General features: G+C 48.6%; 2 protein-coding genes across 3 annotated transcripts in view; one reads left to right on the top strand and one right to left on the bottom strand.

The window, feature by feature from the left end:
• Window positions 1-14,811, top strand: part of C3H11orf49 (chromosome 3 C11orf49 homolog) — a 168,764-nt gene extending 153,953 nt beyond the window's left edge. Inside the window, exons 5-9 of the mRNA XM_021195070.2 lie at window positions 7,853-7,938; window positions 10,139-10,334; window positions 10,875-10,984; window positions 13,779-13,842; window positions 14,084-14,811. Of these exons, the coding sequence (XP_021050729.1) occupies window positions 7,853-7,938; window positions 10,139-10,334; window positions 10,875-10,984; window positions 13,779-13,842; window positions 14,084-14,258 (631 nt within the window). The 3' untranslated portion in view covers window positions 14,259-14,811. The remainder of the gene's footprint in view (window positions 1-7,852; window positions 7,939-10,138; window positions 10,335-10,874; window positions 10,985-13,778; window positions 13,843-14,083) is intronic.
• A 1,362-nt stretch (window positions 14,812-16,173) lies between these two features.
• Arfgap2 (ADP ribosylation factor GTPase activating protein 2) overlaps window positions 16,174-26,444 on the bottom strand; it is a 12,549-nt gene continuing 2,278 nt past the window's right edge. The window contains exons 4-17 of one of the 2 annotated variants that reach the window (XM_021195066.2): window positions 26,088-26,219; window positions 25,928-26,008; window positions 25,096-25,177; window positions 24,827-24,883; window positions 24,225-24,266; window positions 23,827-23,879; window positions 23,271-23,407; window positions 23,051-23,182; window positions 19,449-19,577; window positions 19,226-19,363; window positions 18,188-18,314; window positions 17,938-18,031; window positions 17,710-17,828; window positions 16,174-17,337 (exon numbers count right to left, since the gene is read on the bottom strand). In XM_021195066.2, coding sequence (XP_021050725.1) covers window positions 17,317-17,337; window positions 17,710-17,828; window positions 17,938-18,031; window positions 18,188-18,314; window positions 19,226-19,363; window positions 19,449-19,577; window positions 23,051-23,182; window positions 23,271-23,407; window positions 23,827-23,879; window positions 24,225-24,266; window positions 24,827-24,883; window positions 25,096-25,177; window positions 25,928-26,008; window positions 26,088-26,219 — 1,344 coding nt within the window. In that variant the 3' untranslated portion in view covers window positions 16,174-17,316. The remainder of the gene's footprint in view (window positions 17,338-17,709; window positions 17,829-17,937; window positions 18,032-18,187; window positions 18,315-19,225; window positions 19,364-19,448; window positions 19,578-23,050; window positions 23,183-23,270; window positions 23,408-23,826; window positions 23,880-24,224; window positions 24,267-24,826; window positions 24,884-25,095; window positions 25,178-25,927; window positions 26,009-26,087; window positions 26,220-26,444) is intronic. The other variant, XM_021195067.2, reaches the window with a different exon arrangement.

Genomic DNA, 26,444 nt, shown 5'->3' with positions numbered 1-26,444 from the left:
ATCCTGGAATTTGCTCTGTAGACCAGGTTAGCCTCAAATTCGTGGAGATCTGCTTGTCTCTGCCTTCCAAATGCTGGTTTTAAAGGCATGTGCCACCATCACTTGGCTGGCAAAAGAATTCTTCAACATGCTGACAAAGCCCAAGCCCAGTAGGTAAGACAAATACAACTGTCCACAAACAAAACTCTCCCTGCATAGCTGCTGTTCACTGAGTACGCGTGCCATTCCTGCTAGGCACTGTTTTGGGTACTGCAGCTAGAGCAATGAGCAAAAACCCTTGCCTTGGTGGGGCTGACATCCCAGAGAGAGGGGGGAATACCATCATGGACGCAGGAGTTCCCCAATGGCAAGTTAATCTCTGGCCACAAGTGTCAAATGCTAGCTGCTGGACCAGTGTGCTCTCTCAACCTTCCTAACGCTGTGACCCTGTGTCCCCATGTGTGGTGACCTCAACCAGAAAGCTATCTCATTGCTACTTCATAACTGCAGTTTTCTATTGTTGTGAACAGTAATGTCAATATCTGATATGTAGGTGATCAATCTCCAGTACCATAGTCATAAAAAAGCTGAAGTTGGTGTCATGCTTGAAGTCTTAGCCACTAGGGAGGCTATGAAAAGGACCTCACTTGAGCTTAGGAGTTTGAGTCCAGTCTGGATAAGGCTCTTCTCAAAAGTAGGCAACCAAGCAAAACCTGGCCTGATGGCACAGGCCTGTAATCCTAACTACTGAGGTTAGGTCCAAGACCTGCTGACATTTCCTACCCAGGCCAGGCCAGGGGGAGGGGGAGNGNGGACGTTGTACATCGTGGTGCGGAGCCTAGTGCGCACCACGATGTACAACGTCCACAAGCAGGGGAGAGGGAGAGGGAGAGGGAGAGGGAGAGGGAGGAGAGGGAGGAGAGGGGAGAGGGGAGAGGGGAGAGGGGAGAGAACGTCCCCTACATGGTTTTATCACTGCACTGGTCTCACGACAGTGTTAGCACACACCAACTTGGACACATGCTTCAGCTGTCCCAATAAAGGACACTAGTCATATGGCCTCTCCACAGAAGTTCAGTCATGCAAAGCGACTAAGGACTAGCTTCCCCAAAAGTGGGCTAGAAATTAATAGCCAGCTCCAGGCTGGCAGCCTCCACCTGCTTGGGAGCTGGAGGCATTCATTCACTCCCCTGAGCTGCTTCCTTTGCTATTTTAGGCTCTTCCAGCCTTAACCCAGAGAGGCCCCTCATGTTGCTAGCACCTCACACTACTGTGGATGCCTGAGACCCTGGACAAGGGCACCCTCCTGTTACCTCTCTAGCCTTTGCTAGAGGCACCCGCTCATGTGAGGAAACTTCAGACACAGATAGAAATGAGGCCAGTTGTAGGACAACTGCAACTTGATCCCAAAGTCTTCAAACCCAGAATTTCAGGAAAAGGGGCCCAGTTCCTGCCACTAGACCAGGGGTGCACAGGAGGTTGGCACTTCGGCGAGCCTGGCCTGGAAGCTGTGCTTCATTCGCTCCTTCTTACCTCCCAGCCGGCCAGCTTGTCCCAGCTGTTGGAAGTTAGCAAGGAAGAGAGCAGCCAACCCCCTGGGACTAGCTCGGACCCTGCCAACTCCACTTTCTTCATCCCAGTTGCTGGCCCTGGACTCCACCCTCCACATGGTTCTGCTCAGAGCCAGCCTGAACCAGAGTACCCATATTTCTCCCCGGAGGCCGTCTCTCTAGCCCAGAGGCATTGCTTGCGAGGATCCCTCCATGATCCAATAGATTTGTACAGACTCTTGTTGGCAGCAGTTCCTTGCTGGCTCCACTTCAAAGCCAGGGTGGCCAGGCCCCTCCAGGTGTCAGAAGCAGCTGGCATGTTAGTAAGAGGTCTCTGGCAGGAAGGGGTGCTGTGCCAACTGCTCTCCACTGGAAAACAGCACATGTGGACAACCTTGTCTCAAGGAAAGCTCTGGAGACCTCTGGGGAGATGAATTTGAGTTCAAGATAAAGGAGTGATCTGTGGGGATGACTGACCTCAGGTTGTCCTTGTCTTGGAAGACAAAGGCAGGGCCATAGCTTCCTGCCTGCCTTTCCCTGGTTCTGCTGCAGTTCTGAGCACCAGAGCATTTGTTTGGAGATAGGCAATACTGCATGTGGTGTTTGTGTCTGTTTTGTTTTGCCTTTACTTGATTTGTTTAGTTTGAGGTAGACTCAATATGTAGATGAGGCTGGCCTTGAACTAATGATCCTATTGCCTCAGCCTCAAGAGTGCTGTAACCACAGGGACAGGACACCACCTTTGGCTATATGTTGTGGGCTTTGGTTTTTATTTAGTTAGTTGTTTTCATTTTATTTGTTTTATTTTAGGCGGATGAGTGTTTTGCCTACACGTAGGTATATGTGCCGCATGCTTACATGGTGACTGTAGAAGTCAGAGAGGGTAATGGGTCCCCTGGAACTGGAGTTACAGATGGCTGTGAACCACCATGTGGGTGCTGGGAACTAAACCCAGACCTTCTGTAAGAGCAATACATGCTCTTAACCGCTGAGCTGTCTTTCTAATCTCTTAATTTTAAAAATAAAAAATATCTTTTAAAATTAATGGCTAAAGAGATGGCTCAGCAGTTAAAAGCGCATACTGTTTTTGCAGAGGACCAAGTTCAGTTCCCAGATCCCACATCACATTGCTAATAACTGACATGTGACTCCTGCTCCAAGGGATCTGATGTCCCTGCCATCCACAGGCATCTAATCATATTCTCTCTCTCTCTCTCTCTCTCTCTCTCTCTCGCTCTCTCTCTCTCTCTCTCTCTTTCTCACACACACAAACACACACACACTTAAATGCTGGGGTGGTGACATGCCGTCAGTGGTGCACATGTGACAGTCAGAGAACAACCTGTGACAGGTCAGGCACCTCCTTCCATAGTGTGCATCGGAGTTACTGACCTCAGGTCCTCAGGCTCGGCAGCAGGTGCCTTTAACCAGTGCGGTGTCACCCATAGATGGTATTTTTAAAGATCAAAATACCTTCCTACCAGTCCCCTGGACAGCCAGCTTTTCTCTCCAGTGCTAGTAAGAAAAGCCAACATTACATCCATGGTTGGGACAAGTGACACTCTGACAGGACCAGAAGCAGCTCTTGGGGAAATACAAGCTTCCTAGCTTTTGGGTGACTCCTTCCTACACAAGTCAGCCACAGTCCCAGCTTGGAAAAAAACCTCCCAGTGCCCAGTTTTAGGTCCACTGATGTCCTCAGAGGCAGTCCTGCGAGAATTGGATCTGACCTTGGCTTCCTCCTAGCTTCTCCACCAAGACAAAAGAGCTAAATGCAGCCTCTTGTCCAAGTACATATCATTCTGACCTGCTTCTCCAGGACTCTACTGTCTTCCCAATTGGGCTTTCCAGAGCTGAATGTAGTATGTTGGTTTCACCTGGCCAAGGGCAAAGAGTAGGGTAGTAAATATGGCCTTTTCTCCTTATTAATACATCCCTTCATCCAACTGCATTTCCTGAGTGAGTGCCTTAACTGTGGCAGGAGCCATGCTGTAACCCAGAGTCAAATAAGCAGGAAAGAAAGGTGTTATCTGGCAGGTCTTCCAGCTCCAGGGCAAAGATCCCCTTAGAGCAGCTGCCTATGCACTACTGTCTCACTATCTCCTGTCTCTCCCTACCTCCTGCCTACTTAATCTATTCTGTACCTCCAGGGGAAGTGCAGAGGAGAACAACTTCCCTAGCCTGGTGGGTTTGTGCTGGCAATAGAGAAAGCCTCTCACCTCTTGCCATGTGCTGCTGTCACCCAGCGTCATGTCCCTGTACCTTTCTGCCTCCTCCATTTGCCCATAGGCATTTCTGACCACACCTCAGTCCCAGCCAAGTAAACAGCAGGAAAAAAAAAGCCAAGCACGGGGGCCTTTAATCCCAGCACTCGGGAGGCAGAGGCAGGTGGATTTATGAGTTTGTGGCCAGCCTGGTCTACAAAGTGAGTTCCAGGACAGCCAGAGCTATACAGAGAAACCCTGTCTCGAAAAACCAAAAAAAAAAAAAAAAAAAAAAAAAAAAGAGCGCTGACTGCTCCTGAGTTCAGTTCCCAGCCATCACATGGTGGCTCACAACCACCCGTAATGGGATCTGATGCCCTCTTCTGGTGTGTCTGAGGACAGCTACAGTGTACTTAACATATAACAATAAATAAATAAATCTTAAAAAAAAAAAAAAAAAAAAGCCAAGCGCAGCAGGCTACCCTGTCCCCATTGAGGCTTCACTCTGCCATCTTCAGAGAGGGGTCAGTCTCTCCTCAGCAGGGCCCATGCCTTCTCCTGGGCATCATGGCTACCCTCAAGTCTCTCATGTTGTCCAAAGGAAGGATCAAGAACTGTTTCTGGCACAAGTATGACCAATAACTCAAATGTAAGCCTAATTCTTGGAACCCCAGAGGTACTGACAACAGATTGCAGGAAAGATTCAAGGCTCGAATCTTTGTGCCCAGTACTGATTCAGTAAGCAACAGGCAGACAAGCTCATACACCCAGTGGCTTTGCCCCTGTCTAGGTGAGGCGAGTGACAGGCGCACATTCCTCTTGGTCACAAATTCTACTGTGCTAAAACTCTCTGAGGTGTTTCTTCCTGGAACAGCAAAACCACCCTAGAAAGAGCAGCAACTTCCTGGAATAGATAAGAACTGTTATTTTCCTGGCCATGGGCGAGTCCAGCACAGCAGGGTAGAGTGGTTACCGCACAGCATGTGTGCGGACTTGATTTGTACTTCAGCAAAACCTGAAACCCAATGCAACAGAAGGAGATGAGCGGTCTAAATCAGAATGGCCTCCCTGGGGCCGGTGGGATGGCTGTGATTAGGAGGGTCGGGCTTTTCTAGGAGACCCAGCTTTGACTCTCAGCACCCACGGCTCACAAGTGCCACAACTCCAAGGCCTCTGGCCTGCAGACGCCTCACCTGCACTCACGTGCACACACATAGACACACACCTAAAAATAAAATAAAATAAATCTTTAAAAAAAAAAAAAAGCCCGACAGAAAGCTGGAACCAGTTCTGAGGTAGGGACCCAGTATATTGTTTTGCCCAGAAAGGGTTAGAGAGGCCATTTTCCTAACATTCCAGAGAAGTGCTGGCAGGATCTGCCTGGAACCTCGGAGAAGCAGGCTGCACCTCAGAGCGTGCTGGGGGTGGGCACACAGAGAGAAGTAACTTCTAGAATCATCACAGTTGTGATGAATGCACAGTGCTTTCAATAGACTAAAACACTGTTTTAAATACTTAATGAGCCAGGCAGTGCTGGCGCACACCTTTAATCCCAGCACTTGGGAGGCAGAGGCAGGCGGATTTCTGAGTTCGAGGCCAGCCTGGTCTACAGAGTGAGTTTCCGGATAGCCTAGGCTAAACAGAGAAACCCTGCCTCGAAGAAAAAAAATCAAAACCTTAATGGGTTGGCATTATGGTATTTTAATTACATCACAATATAATGATCAATAAAGATACAAACCAACTATGACTATCAGCACGAGCCCTAGGTTCCAGGTTAATGATAGACACATTTGTTGTCTATGAAAGCTTCAAGGCTTCGGTCAAGGTTTCCTGAGGGTGAGGCCCGGCCCTGTGCTCTCCTGTGCCTTTTGCTTTTGGCTGCTAGGGTGCTTGGCCATTCCATAGGTAGAGCAGGTCCCAAGGTGTCACTTTCTCCCTGGGTGTGCCTGTAGAGCGCCCTCTCCCTCTGCAGTGCATCTTCACTAGCCTCAACCCCTCCCTTGTCTCTCCTGCCTACCTACCCAGTCAGATGTCTGAAGTGGATCCACTCAATGCTCTCGCTCTGATCTCTCCTCTCTGTCTGTCTCTCTGTCTCTCTGTCTGTCTCTCTCTCTCTCTGTGTGTTATTCTGTCTCTCTCTCTCTCTCATTTTGTTTTGTATTGATTTGTTTTGGGGTTTGTTTGTTTTTCACTTGGATATGAGAACTCAGGGAACTGGACCACCAACCAACCAAAGAGTACACATGAAGGGACCCATGGCTCCAGCCGCATATGTGGCAGAGGATGGTCTTGTTGGACATCAGTGGGAGGAGAGGCCCTTGGGCCTAAGCCTAAGGGTATTCAATGCCCCAGTGTAGGGAAATGCCAGGGTGGGAAGGTGGGAGTGGATGGGTGGGTGGGGGAGCACCCTCATAGAGGCAGGGGAGCGGGGGATAGGGTAGGAGGTTTCCAGAAGGGAGACCTGGAAAGCGGATAACATTTGAAGTTTAAATAAACAAAATATCCAATAAAAGGGAAAAATTTTTTAAAATGAGAAGATAATCTTTGAACACGAGCTGCAATTAGTCTCACAGCCGTTGATGGAGGAACATGAGTGCCCTCTTGTGGCCCTTGCAGCATTGCTGCTTCCCACTTTGACCTCAATTTTTTCCAGGGCGGGTGGCTTTCCTTCTCCCCAAGAGACAAAGAAGCAGTTAAAGTTCTAAGATATATATGGCTAAGAATATAAATTAGTCCTAGAATCTACCTTATACGCTAATGCTAGTGTTTCTATTGTGTATTCGTTGTTGCTTATTTTTAGAAAGGGACTCTCTAAATACCTCTAGTTGTCTTGGAACTCTATATGTAAACCAGGCTGGCACTGGCCTTGAACGCACAGCTCTGTCTACCTGCCTCTGCCTCCCCAGTGCTGGGATATAAGGCATGCTCTTGACTTCTTTCTTCTTTGAAAAGAAATAGTGTGGCCTAATGGACACACACAGCCTTTGAAGTCATACAAACTCACAAGTTGACTCCTTTAGGATCAAACCCCCTCGTGTGCGAAAGGAAGGAACCAGTCCCAGCTCTTTTGGTGCTACCAGTGAACTGTAATAAAGGTAGCTAAATGCTAGATGCAGTGCCCACTGTGGAGCAAGGTGTCACTCCTATTGTTGTTAGCGCTACCTAGGACCCTCTTTCTGTCTTTGGGAATATATCCCAAACCCTGACCCTTCTGGTTCAAGTAAGTAGAGATTTAGAAAAATAGCCCAAAGCAAAAGAAAACAGCTTAAAATTTAAAAAAGAAAGAAAAAGCCAGAAGGGCCCTGTCAGAAACAGACTAGAAGCCCAGCCTCACTCCAGTAGAGAGTTTGGCGCTCTGCCTGGCACACGGCTGGAGCCCAGCAAGTGCTAACTTCCTTCTCTTCCTGTCCCGCTTCAGCTACATCCCTGAGCAGAGTACGGATTTGGCCTTAGTGTGATCTCTTTACCAACCAAATGGTTTCTCTTGGAGAGTGCCTGGTGGGGAGAGCAGAGGCAGGTGCCTGCAGTGACTGTCACTAGCTGATGTGTATTCTCTGGGAGAATTGTCCACTCCCCGCCTCCCGCTCCCAGTCGGTCTTCTGTGTCCCAGAGTGGAGATGCCTGTTGCTGTTCTGGCCGTTCCGTGGCTTATTAAATCTCAGCACCACTTGCCAAGACCCCTTTAAACCTCTTGGCTGTTCTTTTTGCCTTTTCTGATCAGCGGTATTTATTCAGAACTAAATGGTCCTCACTGCAGAGTGAAAGGATTTACTGCTTTAAGTATATGAAAGGAAATCTTGGCTGCATTACAATCGCACCCTCTCTGCTGCCTCCACTCCACTCTGCCCATGCTCCTTTGACTGGTGCCACTGAGACTGACCTGGGAGCAGAGTGCTCAGTGCTGTTCAGTGACAGAGCTGGATTGGTGGGGATGAGGTGACTAGAGGAGGTTGCTTTAGGGCCCTTTCCCCAAATATGCTGCAGCCCTAAGGGAGCCTGGAGGCCGGGAAACAATAATCTTTCTCTGTTAGTCTGTCTCTCTCCTCCCAGGCACACATGAGTCACATATACATGTAACATACGCTCACTCTCAGGCCCTCTCCCTCTCTCCCCCAGGATTGTGCTCATGGACGATGCCATGGACTGCCTGATGTCTTTTTCAGATTTCCTTTTCGCCTTCCAGATCCAGTTTTATTACTCAGGTGAGAATGTTCCAGGCCCCAGAAGGCTTTTGTTGGGGCCCATGTCTCCCTTTCCCATCCTGTTGTCTTCTCCATCTGTGTGCCTGGCACACGCACTTCCCATCCTCACTTCCTTTAGAGGTCTGCTTCATCATGGTCCACTGACAGGAGATCTGATTTGCACTGGGGGTCACAAGATGCAGTCTGCCAAGCCTACTGAGGATACTGAAAAAATAACACTGCTTCCACTCAGCAGCACAAAAAGATCCACTTAAGGGATAGCAGCAGTACGGACACCAACAGCACTCACTCATTAAAAACTACTACTCCCCTCTGCGACACTAAGGACTTTAGACTGTTCACTAGTCCTAAGAGATAAGGTTACAGAGGTTAGAACCCAGCCCTGTGCTCTTAGCCACTCCCTTGGTCCTGGATCACCAGTGGCCTGGTTTGTTTTGTTTTGTTTTTGTTGTTGTTGTTTTTAACCATACTCATAGCTTTTAATAAAAACACAGCAAGCCGGGCCTGGTGGCGCAGGCCTTTAATCCCAGCACTCAGGAGGCAGAGGCAGGCGGATTTCTGAGTTCGAGGCCAGCCTGGTCTACCAAGTGAGTTCCAGGACAGCCAGAGCTATACAGAGAAACCCTGTCTCGAAAAACCAAAAAAAAAAAAAAAAAACACAGCAAACCAGACACAACGGTACATGATTATAATCAAAGACATACACACACATATTCTATCTCACACTTCCATTCTGCTCCCCAGTTCATTCCAGTTGCACCTTTAAGCCCCTTCTGACTTAATGGAATAAAAACAGAAGAATAAATATATATGTATGCCCCTCAAATGTGAGTGAGTACAAATTAAAAATTGTTACATCTATAAAGAAAGCTATGTCTGGGCCGGGCGTGGTGGCGCACACCTTTAATACCAGCACTCAGAAGGCAGAGGCAGGTGGATTTCTGAATTCGAGGCCAGCCTGGTCTACAAAATGAGTTCCAGTACAGCCAGGGCTACACAGAGAAACCCTGTCTCGAAAAACAAAAACAAGAAAGGAAAGAAAGGAAAGAAAGGAAAGAAAGGAAAGAAAGAAAGGAAGAAAGAAAGGAAGGAAAGAAAGAAAGAAAGGAAGGAAGGAAAGAAAGAAAGAAAGAAAGAAAGAAAGAAAGAAAGAAAGAAAGAAAGAAAGAAAGAAAGAAAGAGAAAGAAAGAAAGAAAGAAAGAGAAAGAAAGAAAGAAAGAAAGAAAGAAAGAAAGAAAGAAAGAAAGAAAGAAAGAAAGAAAAAAGAAAGAAAGAAAAGCAAGCTATGTCTGGAGCTTGGAGATCGCCTTCTTGCTAACCAGGCCTGCAGCCAGCTTTAGTCGCACTCAAGTGCCACATTATGTTTACTTGATGGCAGCCCAAGGGCTGTTCAGGTGGGGGATAAACCTGGGGTCACACCACCTGCTTCTAACAGCATTGGTATCTATATCTCATTTCTCTGAAGCCCTTAGACCTTAGGGAAAGAGCAGCTATGTCTGGGCGCATTCCCCACCTCTAACATACAGGGGTCGGGGTGAGACCAGGCAATGAGTCACTGTTTACCAACAATAGCATGCCTACAATGCTTGGAAAACAAATTCAACTTCAAATGATTAATAAATTAGCAGCATGTAAGGTCCTTTCCTCTTCAATGATATTTTTTATCTTCTTTGAAGGTATATTGATTACACTAAAAGAGCCCAGTCTGGGCAGTAACAGGATACTTTCTGCAGCCTCCAGTACGCTTTCATGAAGCAGATGGCCTCATGAAATGGGACTAACCAGGGAGAATGTGCATGGGTTCACTTAAGAAGCCTTAGAGCATTGCACGTGCATTGCACGTGTACCAGCACAGTACTAGGTACGGGCCAGGAGACAACATCAGGTCACGCCCCTCGCCATTGCTCAAGGGTCCTACACTCCAGCAAGGAAACCGATAAGTAAACAATTACATAGCAAACTTGTCATTGAGTAAGGTGCTCTGCAAGTCTTCAGGGGGTCCCTATCTAGTCCAGGAAGTGTCGCAGGTGAAAGCAGGTGAAAGCCCATGGGAGTGTCATGAGGGCAGAGGTCACTCCAGGTATTTTGTCATCTACACTGAGGCTGGACAGACTGAGACACAGAGAAGGGAAGACATGGTGAAGAAATGAAATATAACCTCCTTGCCTAAACTGTTCCTTCCTTTTCCGATGGTACCAGAATTCCTGGAGAGTGTGGCTGCCATCTATCAGGACTTGCTGTCTGGTAAAAACCCCAATACAGTGATTGTCCCAACATCATCCAGTGGGCAACACCGCCAACGACCTGCCTTGGGTGATGCTGGTATGCTGGATGGAGTGGAAGCATCACTGTTCTATCAGCGCCTGGAAAGCCTGTGTGACCGGCACAAGTACAGGTGGGCGTGGGCAGAGGCCACCGCAGCCCTGGGGGTCAGGTTGCAGCAGAGAACAAGTCTCTAGCAGAATATTTTGATTGGTTCAGGGTTTCTATGCCCCGGGATGGTCATGATTTTAAAACATACCCATGTGTGCCCAAAGCACACCCAGGACAGACTACTCAAGTGTCTGGCTTACTAAGGGAAGACTAGCTTTGGCTATTTGAAATGGAAACATTCACAGAAAGGGAAGGTTAAACTGTCCTGTATAGGACAAAGGCCCTTGAGGGACATAGCCTCTGGGCAAGAAGCTAACAGTAGCAGTGCCCTCTTCCCCACTCCTGTAGGTTCCCTGTACAAAATACAGTTATGGGGTAGGATGTGGCAGAGCACGTTCCATCTCTGATTCCACCAACTGAACAGCAGTAAGCATACCAGCCCTCTATGTCTGCAGTCTGGGCCTGCTCCTCCTGCAGGGCCTCCCAGCTTTGAGCGTCCTGCAGGTGTGGATGAAAAGATAGCACTTAGAGTTGAATCTGCCCTCCAAATTCTCCCTTTTAGCTGTCCACCACCAGCGCTTGTCAAAGAGATCCTGAGCAATGTCCAGAGGCTGACTTTCTATGGATTCCTTGTGGCCCTCTCAAAGCATCATGGGATCAACCAAGCCCTGGGTAAGCAGAGCTCACTGGGATTACCTGTGTTCCTCCCAACAACACAGGCAACAGCTGGCCTGTCCACACGGCCCTACAGGGGTAGGATGACAGTCTCTGATTTCTCCAGCCGAGAAGCTGCAGTGTGCATAATCTGCCTGTGCCTAGGAGGGTCCCTCACATCCCCACGTGACTGCTGTGACTGACAGCCTTCTGCCCTGCCCCAACATGAATGAGTTGCCGCTCTGTTCCCTGGCATAGGCCTGCCCAGCCCCTCCCTACAGAATCCCTGGTTCTGTTCTAGGGAGTGGCCTGCAAATTGGGCAGACACAAAGCTATTTATGCAGTGACTGGAGATTATATATCAAAGCAACCTGGATCCCATTTAGAAAGAGGGCAAAGGTGTGTCTGGGAGGTGCTTTTCCCAGCTGGGGGGCGGGGCAGAACTCTGATAAATCTGAAAAAACAGGAAAAAAAGTGGGTGGAGACTGGCCATTTTACTACCTATCATTTCTATTCTCACTGGCTGGCCTCCTCCACTAACTGCACCCCTCCCACATGCACAACCACTCCTCTCCCAGTTAGGGACCAGCAGGCCACTCTTGCTCTGAAGGTTTGTTGAGTTTTGTTGTTTTGGGCAAGGTCTCATTGTATATATAGCTCTGTGTAGTCTGGAGTGTACTAAGTCGACCAGGCTGGCTGCCTGCTTCTGCCTCCAAGTGAGTGCTGGGGTTAAAGGAGTGTTAGTAAATTGGGTTGTTTGTTGTTTTGAGTTTTCCAAGATGAGGTTTCTCTGTGTAGCCCTGGCTGTCCTGGAACTCACTCTGTAGACCAGGCTGGCCTCGATCTCAGAAATCCGCCTGCCTCTGCCTCCCGAGTGCTGGGATTAAAGGCGTGCGGTGTGCCACCCCGCCCAGCTTGTGTTAGTGAGCTTTGAGCACTTACTGTCTTTGCTCAGGAGACTCCTTGTGTGATTAGATCCAGGTTCCTGAGCCTCAGACACAAGTCATTCCTCCCCTCTGTGCCAGTTTAGGGAATGGCATCGAGGGAAGGGCAGCTAACAAATACCTGCTAAATGCCTTGCACAGTTGGCCAGAAGCTACACTGGAACCTTTATGCTTATTTCTGTATACACACATCTGCCAGAGTTCTGGAGGAGACAGGTGAGCTAATTAGTCAATCAGAAGCCTGGTTACTCTTGAGTCAGAGATCTGCTCAACCAAGTTAGATTCATAACCAAGATTGATGGATTAGGGCTAGAGAACGGGCCAACTGGGAATCAGATTCAAGAGCCAGTGGGGAGTCAATAGCAGTTCTTTGACAATCCAAGGAACTGACCACTTCTCTACCAGTGACTTCTGCAAGAAGGAAAAGAAAAAGCTACTAGCAATGATCACAGCCTGTGTTAACAGCATCCCCTCTGTTCAGGCAGTGCTGGTACAAACCTTTAACACCAGCTCTCAGGAGGTAGGGAAGGCAGATCTCTATGACTCTCCGACAGTCAGGAATACTGTTTCAACAAGGGAGGGAGGGAGGGAGGGAGAGAGGGAGGGAGGGAGGGNAAGAAAAAGAAAGAAAGAAAGAAAGAAAGAAAGAAAGAAAGAAAGAAAGAAAGAAAGAAAGAAAGGAAGAAAGAAAGAAAGGAAGGAGAGAGAGAGAGAGAGAGAGAGAGAGAGAGAGAGAGAACGAACCTTCTGAGGGGAATAAAAAGGAGCCTTGTGCAATGTTTCCTACATCGTGACTAGTGGCTAGTGTGTAGACTAAGCAATGACAGAGCCAGCATGTGTTAGAAATAACAACTTGGAAATACCCTGGTTCAAACAGTTTGTGGAAGAATGGGGTATCCCTGAAACACCCCACAAAATTATAAGATGAATCACCTGATGCCTCTTAGAAGAGTCAGTGCTGGGTACTTTTGAGTCTTTCTGAAGCTCAACACTACTGACTGTCCAGTCTAAGGACTAAACTACCATTAAGCCCTGATCTTTCAACAATTTACTGGCAACAATCTTTCTCTGAAAATTTCAATCCCTCAAAGAAATTTCAATTGTATTTATCCCCAGCAACCAACAACAACAACAAAAGAAAACAGAAAGAATCTAATTAATCTGTAAAAGAGCAAAACGAAGAAAATTTAAGTGGGGAACCATTCAAGACTCTTCATACACTTCCCAATAGAATCAGCAAAATATGCCCTCATGGCTAAGGAACCAACCCAGACAGATGTTAGTGTAAGACATCGGGGTGGGTCTGCTTTCCTCCCCACCAGAACATAGCCCCAACCTAGGGACATATAATTGGCTATTTTCTACCCCTGGAGTTAGCTTAGGCCATTACCATCCAGCCCAGCACTGGCACTCAAGAACTAGACACCCAGTGCTGGGGCTCAAGAACTAGACACCCAGTGCTGGGGCTCAAGAACTAGACACCCAGTGCTGGTCACAAGAACTAGACACCCAGTGCTGAGGCTCAAGAACTAGACACCCAGTGCTGGGGCTCAAGAACTAGACACCCAGTGCTGGGGCTCAAGAACTAGACACCCAGTGCTGGTCACAACCCACCTCCAGTCTTGGAAGGGGATTGATCACCTGGTTGTAGATCTCTCCTTAGCTGTCACTCTTGTCCCAAATGAGGAAGGAAAAACAGTGAGACTCACTACATTTATAAAGTGGTACTCAAGATTTCTTGTTCCACATAAACTAACTTCCCCTGATCAGCCAGTTGTCAGACATGAAGGTAAAGGGCAAAGTAACTGCTCCTGGTTGAAGGGCCCTCCTGTTGTCGTACGACTTCACCCCAAATCCCTGTCTTCTAGGAGCTTTGCCTGACAAAGGAGACCTGATGCATGACCCAGCCATGGATGAAGAGCTGGAACGGCTGTAAGTGTCAAGTGGGAAGATGCTGCCCTCTTGTGGAAGCCAAATCTGTCAGATGTGGCTGTGCCCCACTGTAGGCGACACACAACACCCCATAATGGTCAGGGAAAGGCTTGGGGCCAGGAAAGAAGAGAGGTACCATAAGTGCTTGGGGCTCTGCCCAAGTCTAAGAGTGAGTGTAGAGGTCCTGATCTCTGAATAGGAGACTCACCACATCACCCTCTGGGCTTCTTTCCTTCCTCAGGCTGGTCCAGGTCCCAGGCCTGGTCAACTCCATCACTACCACTTCTGAGGCCAGCTGCCTGCCTTCCCGAACCCCTCCCAGGGTTGGTTCCCCATGGAAACCCCTCCATCGCTCCCGCAAACTGGATGCAGAGAGCGATGGCTCCACTGAAGAGACAGACGAGTCTGAGACTTGAATCTGAAGGGTCCCATCTGTGGCCTGTACCTTGTTCCCACCCTGCTTTTGCTGCCCTCACCAGACTTCTCCAGCATCACTGTGCCACCCTCTGCTGAAGAGAAGGGTGAATAACCACCCTAGTAAGACCAGCCCAGTTCAGTGATCCGCAAAATCTCCTCTATCTCATGCTCTCAGCTACCCACTGGGCCCTAAGCTGACACTGCCCCAAAGCCAGTTCATCAGAGAAGGGTCTGCTTTAGTCTTCTGTTGGCGGTGCTGCTTAGCTTTAAGTAGTGTCGTCTCAGCCATCCCAGGATCCTCCTAGTAAGGGTAATTTTTCACAGCAGCATTTATAAGGGAAACATGAATTAGTAATGCAGGGTCTTCATGGTGGAGGGTGATTCCTGAGAGCATGTGCTGGGAAGACCTATCAACTGGCCTTCTGCTGGAGAGATCAGCCACTAGCTGGAATAAGAGGGAGGATGGGCAAGAATTTCACTTTCAAAATATACTTCATGATTGTATGGAATAGTCAAATCTGTGAAATGAATAAAGTCCCTTGTGTCTGGTAAGCACTGAGTCTAAAGCCAGGCTCCAGGGAGGGAAGGGAAAGTGGAACTTGGGTGCTTTTCTGACTGGATGGTAGGTGGAACTTGGGGGCCATTCCAGGATGGAGACCTGCCTCAACTGACAGAGGACCTGGCCTCCTACAGATGAGGACAGCCATTCAAAGCAGGTGTTCTGAATATGGCCTGAGTGTTTGGTCAGGTTCTCTCCACCTATGAGACCCTGGCCACAAGAACTAGATAGAGCTGCACAGCCTTTTCCAGAGTTCCATTAGATATTTGTGAAGACCAGGCCCCAGGTTAGGGCAGTGGCACACATCTGCACAAAGCAGGCCTAAGGTTTTGGACCAGAGACTGGAAAAGGTCAGAGGTGAGCCTCATCTTTCTTGAATGAAGTCTCTGCAAAATAAAATTCTCTAAGGAGCCATGGCTGCCTGCTCCAAGTAAGGCCAATGTTCACACTCGCTAGACACATAATTTTCCTGCATCTTTCCTGCCACTGGATAATTGCAAGTGGCTTCCAAAAGCCCTGTGCTACCAAGCCTACCTATAGGCATCTGAGTGAGCCCTCAAAGGTTTCTCAAATTCTCGTGTCTAACAGAACCACAGAGAAGCTGGTAACAGTGCCAGTCACCAAGCCGGAGTCCTACCATCCCAAGCTGGGGTTGGAAACAAATCATGTATGTCAAACACCCCAGATGATTCCAAGGTACTAGAAAACGCTTGGCTCCCTGTACCTACCTTTCTAACCATTTCCCAGAGTTGCTTATAACTGTACAGTGCTGAGGAGTTCCAAGGACAGAGTGGCCCTGTAAGGAAAGGGGTATATATATATATATATATATATATATATATATATATATATATATATCTCATCTCTAATAACTCTTCTAAAATATATTTATATATAAAAAGCCTGAATCTTTAAAATGCTTTTCCAAGCCAGGCATTTTAGCGCATGCCTGCCATTCAGCACCAGGGCCGAGACAGGAGGATTTCAAGTACAAAGCCAGTCTCGGCTATGGAGACAGTCTCAAACAAAAGCAAAAACTGAGCTCTGATGACATACAGGTCCCTGTCTGCCTCCTGTGATGAGGTGCTGAACCACTGAGGTTGCAGACAAACTAAAGGGCCAACTAACACCACCTCTTTCCTCCACGTGCAACAGGGTGGTGAGGTCGAGGCTGTACCGGACCCCGCGGCAGCAAAGGGGCAAGGAGCCAGGGGCCTTTGGTTTTCAGAGAAGAGACAAGCTGGAGGCCCCGGAGAGAGTGCCCTCAGCTTTGGCACCAACGCCCAACCAAATCGGTGGGAGCCCAGAGAGTGAGCGAAGGGCCACACTGGGCAGGGAGGCAGGACGGAGAGGATACTGACCCACAGGGCCCCGTGGGGGCTTTATTTTGACACCACTTTGTTTCAATACAAACAGTGCTGAAAGAAAGTCATGTCCCTCTGGGGAGGGATGAGGGAAGAGTGGTCTGTGTTGTTTGGGAGCCCAACCTGCAATCCACAGGTAGAGGTTGGGTCAGACTGCCAGCGTGGCAGGTGAGATGGCACCAAGGAGGACACAGTGCGTGGCCCAGCTGCCAGTGGGTGGAGCCTGCAGCTGCAGGTCCTCATGCTCTCACTGGTTGATGGGGTGCTGTCCAGGACCCCTAAACCAGGATGATGCAGATGATAAAAGCTGAGCTCCGGGACTGCTTTCTCTCGGTCTTAGCTTCCTCAGCTAACAGGTTCACAGCATCCAGGCAGGACACACAGATGAGACTCACCATAGGGCCAAGGAGGACACAAAAAAAGGATCTCAAGCATAGACAGAGGGTTCTGTGACCCACAGTAATGGCAGATAAAGGTTCTCAAACACCTAGGCAGAAGCCAGCCTCCAAGGGACAGCTGTGACAACGGAAGATTGCTCAGGCCTCCGGGCTAATCCCAAATAAAACCTTTGGGTACCAAGCGAAAGTTCTAGCTCTTGGTGAGCTACCAGGATCCTTCTCCTAACCCATCCTTCCCTGGAACCCAGAAGAGGCCACTGACAGAACAGCAGTGACGAGTTCAGAACTTCTCCCTGAGGGCTGAGACAGCACAACTCTTGCTAGGCCTCCCCCGTCTCCAGAGGATGGAGGCCTCGGCCCCCAGACCACCTACAAGGATCCTAGAGCCTGCAGAAGTCTTGTGCCTTCTCTCCTCGAGGAAGAATTAGACCCATAAAGCCATCCTGATGGAGCTCCTCCCTCACTCCCAGTGCAGCAGGCCAAGCAGCAGCAGCTTTGGGGCAGGACTGGAGGACACTAGCATGGAGGGAGAGTGGGAGGGGATGAGGACAAGGACTCGATGCACAGGCTGAGGACAAGGGCTGATGCCAACCATTCCCCGCTCCAAGATCCTCCCAAGTCATCCAGCTCACACACCACACACACAAAGTCAACAAAGCTCCAGATCCACAAGACAGGCATCTCCAGCCTGGGACTCAGGGTTCCTGCTGTCACCACCAGAGGCCATGGAGCCTGATCAGTAGGAACCGTAGCGATCCTGAGTGGGGAGAATAAAAACACAAAGTCAGAGCCTCCCACAGCCGAACGAGGGCTGGCTGCTGCAGAGGACTGGGGACCCCCACGATGGAAGTATGTGGTGGAAGCTGGGGTAAAAGGCCCCTGGATACTAAGGAAAAGCAAAGTCCTGCCTGGCAAACCTGGGAGGGAGGAGAGAGCAGTACAAGGAACAAGCTTAGGCAAGTCAGTGCAGACACATTATCACCTTAGGGAGAGGCTCAGCCCAAACACAGGGATGGAGGGTAACTCCCCGTGCTCTCTACAGAGCTGCCCATGGCTACTCAGCAGTATTAGATACAGTAGAAGGCAAACCTCTTTTCACTTCTTCCCAGGCCCAGTAGCCCAGCCTCACCTGTAAAGAATTCATCACACCATTGGCCAGCACAGCCATCTTGCCAGCCACAGACTTGACACCCTGCTTAAACTGGGCAATGTCAGCTGTAGGAAGTACATTCCCCAGAGATACAGTTCCTGTAAAATTAAGGGAAGGGGTGGTCAAAAGCTCTGCAAGAAGCCCTTCCCACCAGCAGGGCACCCCAGCTGTGCTCATTTGATGCCAGTGACAACCCCGAGGCCCTACCTCCTCCATGAGCTCCATCCATATCCCCAAAAAGATCTGAAGAGCTGATGGCACTGCTGCCCGAAAGCTGCTGTAACCGAGACCTAGCTTCATACTGTGTTGGAGAAAAGACAAGTTTGGGCAATCTTTGGCCAGTGATAAAAGTACTGATTTATACCAAATTAGGTTATCCTGATGCTAAAGCCCAAGAACAGAAAGGGAAGCTCACAGGCTTCTACCCTGCTGCTGCCAAGTAGACAACTTCACTAACCTCAGAATCCACCTCACGACCAAAGAACATGTCGGACGAAATGGCTTTGGCTCCTGCAAACTTCTGCCGTGCTTCACTGGACTCAAGACCTGAGCTCCGACTCTCCACTTCCCTCCGACTTGCAGTTCTGTGGGCAAGTGCAGAACATCTCTGTCCCTTCTCATTACCACCAGAGAAAGTGGTAGTGCAGAGACCAAAAGTTCATACCCGAAGCTTTCTGGCTATGGCTGATCACATACGTCTATCCTGTGACTCTGGGATTCAAGAACCTCCCCCCTAGTGAGCACCCTCAGAAGCAAGCCAAGAGGTCCTCTCCCTTTTCTTCACTGAAGCCTCAATTACCTACATCAGATAGAGTGAGGGCTTAGGCCCACTGTGGTCTCACCAAGATGCAGAAAGAAGGTCCTATCATCCCTGCTGCTGTCCTTGTCCTACTCAGAATCTGAAGTGACCACATCTGTTTACTGGGCTCACCCTGCCCAACTCTCCTGCCATAGCCACTCAGTGCCATGATCACTCTCTCAGAATCATGCTGATATGGGTAAGAGGGCTGTGTGGGTAAGACACAGGCTCTAGGCTGGGGTTTTACAACTTTCCTTCCAACAATTCAGTGAAGTTATTACTTATGTCCTATTTTACAAATGGATGGTCTATAGTAACAAAACATTGTTCATAGTAGAATGGAGTAAGATTTTTCAAAAAGTAAGGGGCCTACCAGGTGGAAAACATGGGCTTGATTCCTAATAATGCAGTCAATCAAAACTAGAAACATATGGCCTTTGGAAGGGACATCAGAACCAAAACGGAAAATCAGGCTCCTCCCACCATAAAACAGATCCCAAGCTAAAAGCGCCCCACCTGTCTAATGAATGGTCACTAGCTGTGTGTGGCTATTTACAATTGCTAAAATTACATCTAAAAACATTAAAAATTCAGTTCCTCAGCAGCCCAGGCTCAACAGCCACCTGGCTTGTGCAGGTGTCAACCACTCCCATCACTGCGTCCAGTTCTGCAGTCAGCGCTGCCTGCCCACGATACCTTTCTGAAATAGGCCGGATGCTGGAGGAGATGGTAACTTCAGGTTCCTTCTCTTCTACCCTGTCCATACCCCAGGTTGCATCTGAATCCCAGCGGGAACCAAAAGTTTCTCCCAAGGAAAAGGGATTATCCTTGTACCTAGGGAGGTAGCAGAGTAAGCAAGCAGCTCAGAGAGACCTGTGAAGGGACCAACAGCCAAGCCTACGCCCCACAACAGCCTTACTTTGGGGGTCCAGATGCGAATGTTCCAACATCATCAAACAAGTCAAGCTGTGAACGGGAGGATTTCACACTCAGCGGGGTTTCCTGCTCAATCATCTGCATCTCAGACAGCACAGAGTGGGAGATGGAGCTGTGGAGAAAGTACAGCCAGCAATGAGCATCACCAGCCGTTCACGGACCAAGAGCAGCAGCCAGGCTGATGGGTCTGTTTGTCCAAACATCACCCACAATGCAGCTCCCCGCCTGTGCATTGGGCCGGTCCAGGCAGAGAACTGTGCTCTGAACTATGTGTGATGACCTGGGAACAAACTTGGAAACGTTAACATACCAACTTTGTTCTCTCTAAAGGCTTTTCCCTAGCGATGGCTATTGGTTGTCCTCTTAAGAATGCACACCAAACGGAGGGGGGGGGGGTGCATGCCTTTAATCCCAGCACTGGGGAGGCAGAGGCAGGCAGATTTCTGAGTTCGAGGCCAGCCTGGTCTACAAAGTGAGTTCAGGACAGCCAGGGCTACACAGAGAAACCCTGTCTCGAAGAAAAAAAAAAAAAAGCACACCAAATGATGAGTGCTCAGCCACCATTCCTTCCTGTTTTGCTTTTGGTTTGCATTTTTGAAGGAGACTGGCTATGTGACCCAGATCCTCCTCCCTCAGCTGTTCCAGTGTTGGGATTACAGGCTTGAGCCACCATGCCCAGCTCCATCTCCGTCCTTACTCAGGACCTCATTACACTGCAGACTCTATCTTCCCTTCCTGAGATCAGATGTATGCACGTACAAAGCCGAGCATGAGAGCACTGGCTGCTCCTCCTGGGATCACAGTGAGTCCTTCATCATGAGAAAAGAGAAGAGGAAGAAAAGGGCATCTCCTAGCACAGGCTCTGACCAAGACCTGCCCTGCCCTGCCCTGCCATGCTCCCTAGAGTGGCAGCAGCACAGGCAGTGCCCCACTCCTGTCAGGGTCTGCTGTGTTCACACTCACCAAGATTCCAAACTCAAAACTCCCAAGGAATAAATATTTTGCAACTGGATTTTAAATAAGGTAGACTAGATTTAAGTAAGAGATTCTGTTGCACTATAAAAAAGAAAAAGAAAAAAAGAAGCCACAGGGGCTAGAGAGAAGGCTCAGAGGTTAAGAGCACTGGCTACTTTCCCAGAAGACACACATTTAATTTCTAGCACCCACATGCAGCTCCAGTCCCAGGTGACCCAGGCCTCTCTCTGACCATGAGTCATCCTTGGCTATGTAGCTGCTTTGAGGCCAGCCTGAGCTACATAATACATGAGACTGTCCAAAAAAACAAAACAAAACAACAACAAAAAAAAAACAAAAACAAAAAACCCAGCCTGTTTTAAGCCAGCCAAGACTAATGAGGCCCTGTCTCAAACAAAAACAAGAAAACCAGGCTCACTCCCTAGGACATGGCAGGGGAGAAATGACCTCTATATGTGTGCCATAGGACTCATAGGTCCCATATATGCATACATACAAATAAAAAAGTAATACAAAATGTAATTTTAAAAGATTTAGTAAATGTTGGTAAGAGTGCTCAATGGGGTAAAAGCATTTGCTACCAAGTCAAGTGGCCTGAGTTTAACCCATGGGGCCCAGACAGTGAAAGGAAAAGGTTCCCATAAATTCTGACATCCATCATCCATACTGGTGCACACACACATACACACATACCAGAAAAAATTTAAATGTAATAATTAAAAAAAAAAAAACACCTTACATACTAATTTTTTATAAATCAACTAAAACCCCTGATATGGGAGCACATTAGAAGCAGAGACAGGAGGATCAGAATCTCAGGGCCTCCTTAGCTATATAGCAATTTAGAAGCCAGCTTAGGACGCAGGAAACAAATAAGAAACAAACAAAACGCACACACACTTATATCATACATGAGCACACTCCTGCACTTCACTAATGACACGAGTGCTTACACTCGCAGCATACAAACCGAAAGGGAAGAAGGTAATGCCAAGTATATGTTCTGAAAGATTAAATTACAACAATCAGACCTGCTTTGTAGGGTACAGCGGTGCATGCCTTTGATCCCGGTGCTCAGCAGAGGCAGGCTGATCTGAGTTAGAGGCCAACATGGTTTACAGAGTGAGTCTAGGACAGCCAGGGGTATATTGAGTTAAAAAAAAAAAAGCAAAAACAAACAAAACTACAAATGTATTAGAATTAAAAAGTCAATTCGCTGGGTGTGGTGGTGCACGCCTTTAGTTCCAGCACTCGGGAGGCAGAGGCAGGCGGATTTCTGAGTTCGAGGCCAGCCTGGTCTACAAAGTGAGTTCCAGGACAGCCAGGGCTATACAGAGAAACCCTGTCTCAAAAACCAAAAAAGTCAATTCATTTGCCAATTGCTAGGTCTGGAGCTTTGAGGAAGCTGCATCTCAGTTTCCTCATCTGTACAGAGGTAACAAGGCTTCCTCCCTAGGACTATTATGTCTAAGACATTTCTCATAACAACACATGCCTCCTAACAAGAGCCGCAGCACAGGCTAAGTGCAGCCAGGACCTTGTGAATGGCACCAGTAGATGATGGCGATGATGATGATGATGATATGCTACTACTGCATATTCATTTCTCTTTTGACACAGTCTCCCAGAACCCAGTCTGACTGTGAATTCCATGTAGCCAAGATCACTCTGAACTCCTGCTCCTACTGCTTCCACATCCCAAGTGCTAGGATTACTGGTACATGCCACCACCATTCCTGGAAGATACATTTTAGCCCAGGCCAGCCTCAAACTTGCTATATAGCCAAGAATGACCTTGAACCTCTGGTCTTCCTGCATCTGGAGTATTGAGATTACAGACTTACAGCAACACAATAGTTTTATATAGTACTGAGGATTGAACTCAGAGCTTCATGCAAGACAAACAAACTACCAACCAAGCTACATCCCCAGGCCCCAGATACTTTAATTTATAAAAGATTTAAAAAAAAAATCTATTACTATCTTTAATTCCAGCAATTGGAAAATAGAGGCAAAAGGATTTCTGGGAGTTTGAGGCCAGTCCAGAATATACACTAAAACCATATTTAAAAAAGAAAAAAAAAAAAGCATTATTACTGAAATCCCTAAATATTAACTCAAAATGCTTCAGAGAGCAGCTCTACTTTTGTTAAGCAAAGCACAGAACACAAACCAGAAGTTCTGGAACAACAGACTCCCAGCTAGGTAGCGATGCCCCACCCCCACAAACACACAGAGAACTCCCCAACCCAGAGGCATTTGAAATGTGGGACAGTCTGAAGTATTATTGTATCTGGAAGGACAAATGGCATTTAGTGGGCAAAGACTAAGAAAGCAAAAGGCCCTAAGGTTCTCAGGTCTCAGTCACAAGCAGCCATATTAGTAAGTGCCGTCCGTCCGAACCTGCGGTAAAGCAGCACCTGACCCTGCTCACTTAAGCAGCTCCCACGTGTGGGCCAACCACTGTCCTAGGCCCTTTAAGACAACAAAATAGTCTGTCTTTAGCCTCAGAGGAAGACTAAGCAAGGAACCCTGATGGCTGGGTAGAGCCTGTTCTGGCTCCCAGAAAAACAATGGCATTTTTCTAACACACCAGGGCCCGAGCCTCACCTTCGGGACACCAAGCCCATGCCCAGCCTTTCTGCTTGCTCTCGCTTCTTTCCTTCAAGATTCTGTAGCTTTTTCTCCTCCTTCTTGCGATCAAGCTGGAGTTCCTGGTAGGCCAGACGCATGGAGGCAACCCTGGAGGGAACGAACACTCAGAGGCGGCCATCCACGCCACCTGCCACCAACCCCCACACAAGCCAAGGGCACCACAGCCATCACGCACATGGACTCTTCTGCCTGCTTCTTGGCATCAGCTGCCTGCTGCTCTCGGAGCTTCTCTGCCACCTGGGCCTGCCGCTCAATCTCAGTAAAGCTCTGGCTGCTCACCTTCTGAGCTCCCAGGCCTTTCTTGGCACCCAGCTGAAGAGAAAAACATGTGATGTGGGGTCTGGCCAGCCAGTTTCCTCAGCTCCCTCCCCACTGTGGCCACTGTGGTCACACCCACAATGAAGGGGTCTCCTCCTCAGGATCCAGTGAGCATTCTAGGACAACGGTGGTTCTGCTGGAGCTGGTGATGAACTTGGCACAGCCGCCACACAGGTCTCAGTAATGAGGACAGCAGTTAATGCTGACTGGGGCCTGCTGTGTGCCAAGCTCTCTAAGTACTAGATGTGCTTGGTCTTGCTCACTGCCCAGGAGTACCCCTAAGACAAGTGTCTTTAAATCATGTTCACAGACAAGGGTCAGAGAAGTCTAGTACCTTTGTCAGTACATGTGAAGAACGAAGGAGTCCAACTGCAGCTCACAACCACCCTATGATATTGCCTCATCCCACCTACCCCTTTCTTAGCTGCTGCTGGCTTCTTCTTGCCAATAATGGAGCTTTTCAGTTCTGTGAGGAAGAAGGTGAACATGAGCTAGGACAGAGGACGGTCAGAGAATGTGGCTCAGTCCACACCAAGCAGCTTCACAACAAGAGCATGTCAAAAGAATTCCTTCAGATGGAAAGGCAAACCTGCCACTACCAGTTCCAGCCAAGGCTGTTCAAGCCAAAGACAGACAAAGTTAGGGGAGCTCGCTGATGCCCAAACGTCACAGTAAGAGCCTACATCCGAGGCACCAAAGACAAAGTACCCAACCAAAGCGACAGTTGTTAGGCAGGGGAGCTGCCCGACAGCCTCAGCTACTAGAGCAGGGAATTGGCAGGCAGGACACAGGCTTCCCAAGCCCTGGTTACCTCTGGTACAAGAGGGCCCTTTAGCTGACAGATACATGGACTCTGGAGGAAAAACAGATGTGTGGCTAACAAGGGCCCACCCCGGAAGCTTCATAAAGCTCCCAAACTCAGCAGCCTATACAGAGCCCGCTTCAAGCTCTGCCATCTCACAGAATCAACTGGATAGCCACTGGCTTCCTGCCCCAACCCCCAAGAGTCAACAGAACAAACCAAGGTCCGCAAAGGAATTGTTTACCATAACCAAGTCTGAAGGCCACAAAGGAGTGGGAAAGGCTGAACTTTGAAAGGACAGCATTACCTCTAGCCACAAGCAGCTCAAAGCTATCCCCACACCTCATGAAATGGACAAAACGGGCCAGTCCTACCTGACACCAGTCCCATTCTAGCCTCCCATTCTTTGGCTAGATCTACCCCCCACTCAAAATGACAGCCATCTGAGCTTGTCAGCTCAAAGGCTCTGAGGTCAGCGTGGCAGTGCCCACCCAAGAGGGGTCAGTTGCTCAGTGTCCTATGGTTGGCTAACAGGAGTGAGCAGCAGAGATCTGGAACAAATACTTGAGGTCCACATCCTCCCAGCCTCCCCACACCACCAGCTGTCATACCCAGAGAGGCTTGGGGTGAGGTTCCGAGCAGATCAGTGTTAGGGCCATGTTCAGGTTCTGCAAATGCAATTGACAGGGGTTACATTAAGGAAGTGGTAAGACAGGAGTCACTAGCTTTCCTCAGCTTGCCAACCACAGATGTATGTCCACCCCTTCCTCCAAGGACTAAAGAGAAACCTTCTCCAAGCTCCTGTGTCTCTGGCCAAGGGTCCTGTACCCTAGTCCTTTTCCAGGCCCAGGCACTTGGCTGAGATCTGGGCTGAACTCACGTGCCAGGCTACTGCTCTCTGAAGGTACGGCTGGTTGCTGGGTCCCTGAAGGATCAGGGGCTGCTGTATCCCAAGCAGGGGCCTAAAAAGGAAGCCAGATCACAGAGGCCTCAGTGAGCCCTCCTAAAAACCCACAGCTACCTGTGGATAGGAGGCACTGCCCCCGACAATAAGACAAGATTGGAGATTAGCAATCATACTCACCAGTTACCACGGAAGACAAATGTAGGAAAACAGCCTCTTCAACTCACAGCTAAGTCCATCCCCCTAACTGATAGAGCACCACCAATTCTTACATACTGACTATGCACCAGGCACAAATCCGAGGAGCTCACAGATACAACAGGTTCAGTGGAAGTAACTATGTTCAGGCCCTAGGAAGCAACTATGTCTCCATTTTAGAAACTGAGTTTTAGCCAGGTTAAGTGACTTGGCCACATCACAGAAATACTTGCAGAGAGACTGGGATGTGACCTGAGGCTCTAATTTCAATACCCATTGCCAACAGATGGGAGACCTTTCTTACAGGTAGGTCACAGGAGGGACAATCCTCATTGTCTCCAACTTCTGTTCCTTTTTGGAAAATCTAGAAGTTGTTTAGGGTCCCTGAGACTTCTTGAGCTTTCAAACTATTCTCTACTCCAGGATCCATTTCTAAGGAGGATTCCACTCCATTACTATAAGAAGTGGGCAGTAATTACCAATTCTGAACTACAAACACTCTCTGAGATATTGTACCTAAACATAAGAATTTATGTCATGATCACAAAAGGGTATATACAGCCTTGGTAAGTAAAGCATTCATCACAGGAAATATCCCTGTGGTACTCACCTGAGTATGTTCTGTGAAGAAATCCGAGTCTTTCTTCTCTGGAGAGTGATTAGGAGCACTGTTCATACTGTCTATCCAAAGCTGGAAGGGAGGAGACACTGAAATTCAGGGCTGTTACCATCTCTTACCCCAGCACCCTAGCCCAGGAACCAGCACTCACATCAGTACCATGCCTAGCCAGAGCTGCACTCCCTAACTGCTGGATCTTCTCTCGGTACATCTGGGCAGCTCGGCTCTTATATTTGGTGTTAGCATCGTTGGCCATACATCCGTGTTGGCGGAAAAAAGCAGTCTGGAGAGCAAAGAAAAGGAGTAATATGTATGTGCAAATACTCTCACCAAAGAAAACTATTCACGGGGCTGGAGAGATGGCTCAGTGGTTAAGAGCACCGACTGTTCTTCCAAAGGTCTTTAGTTCAAATCCCAGCAACCACATGGTGGCTCACAACCATCTCAAGATCTGACGCCCTCTTCTGGAGTGTCTGAAGACAGCTACAGTGTACTTACACATAAGAAA

This window comes from Mus pahari, chromosome 3, assembly GCF_900095145.1.
Source record: "Mus pahari chromosome 3, PAHARI_EIJ_v1.1, whole genome shotgun sequence".
In the NCBI taxonomy this organism is placed as follows: Eukaryota; Metazoa; Chordata; class Mammalia; order Rodentia; family Muridae; genus Mus; species Mus pahari.
The sequence above is the reverse complement of the archived record's forward strand: the minus strand, read 5'-3'. Positions and strand labels throughout refer to the sequence as shown.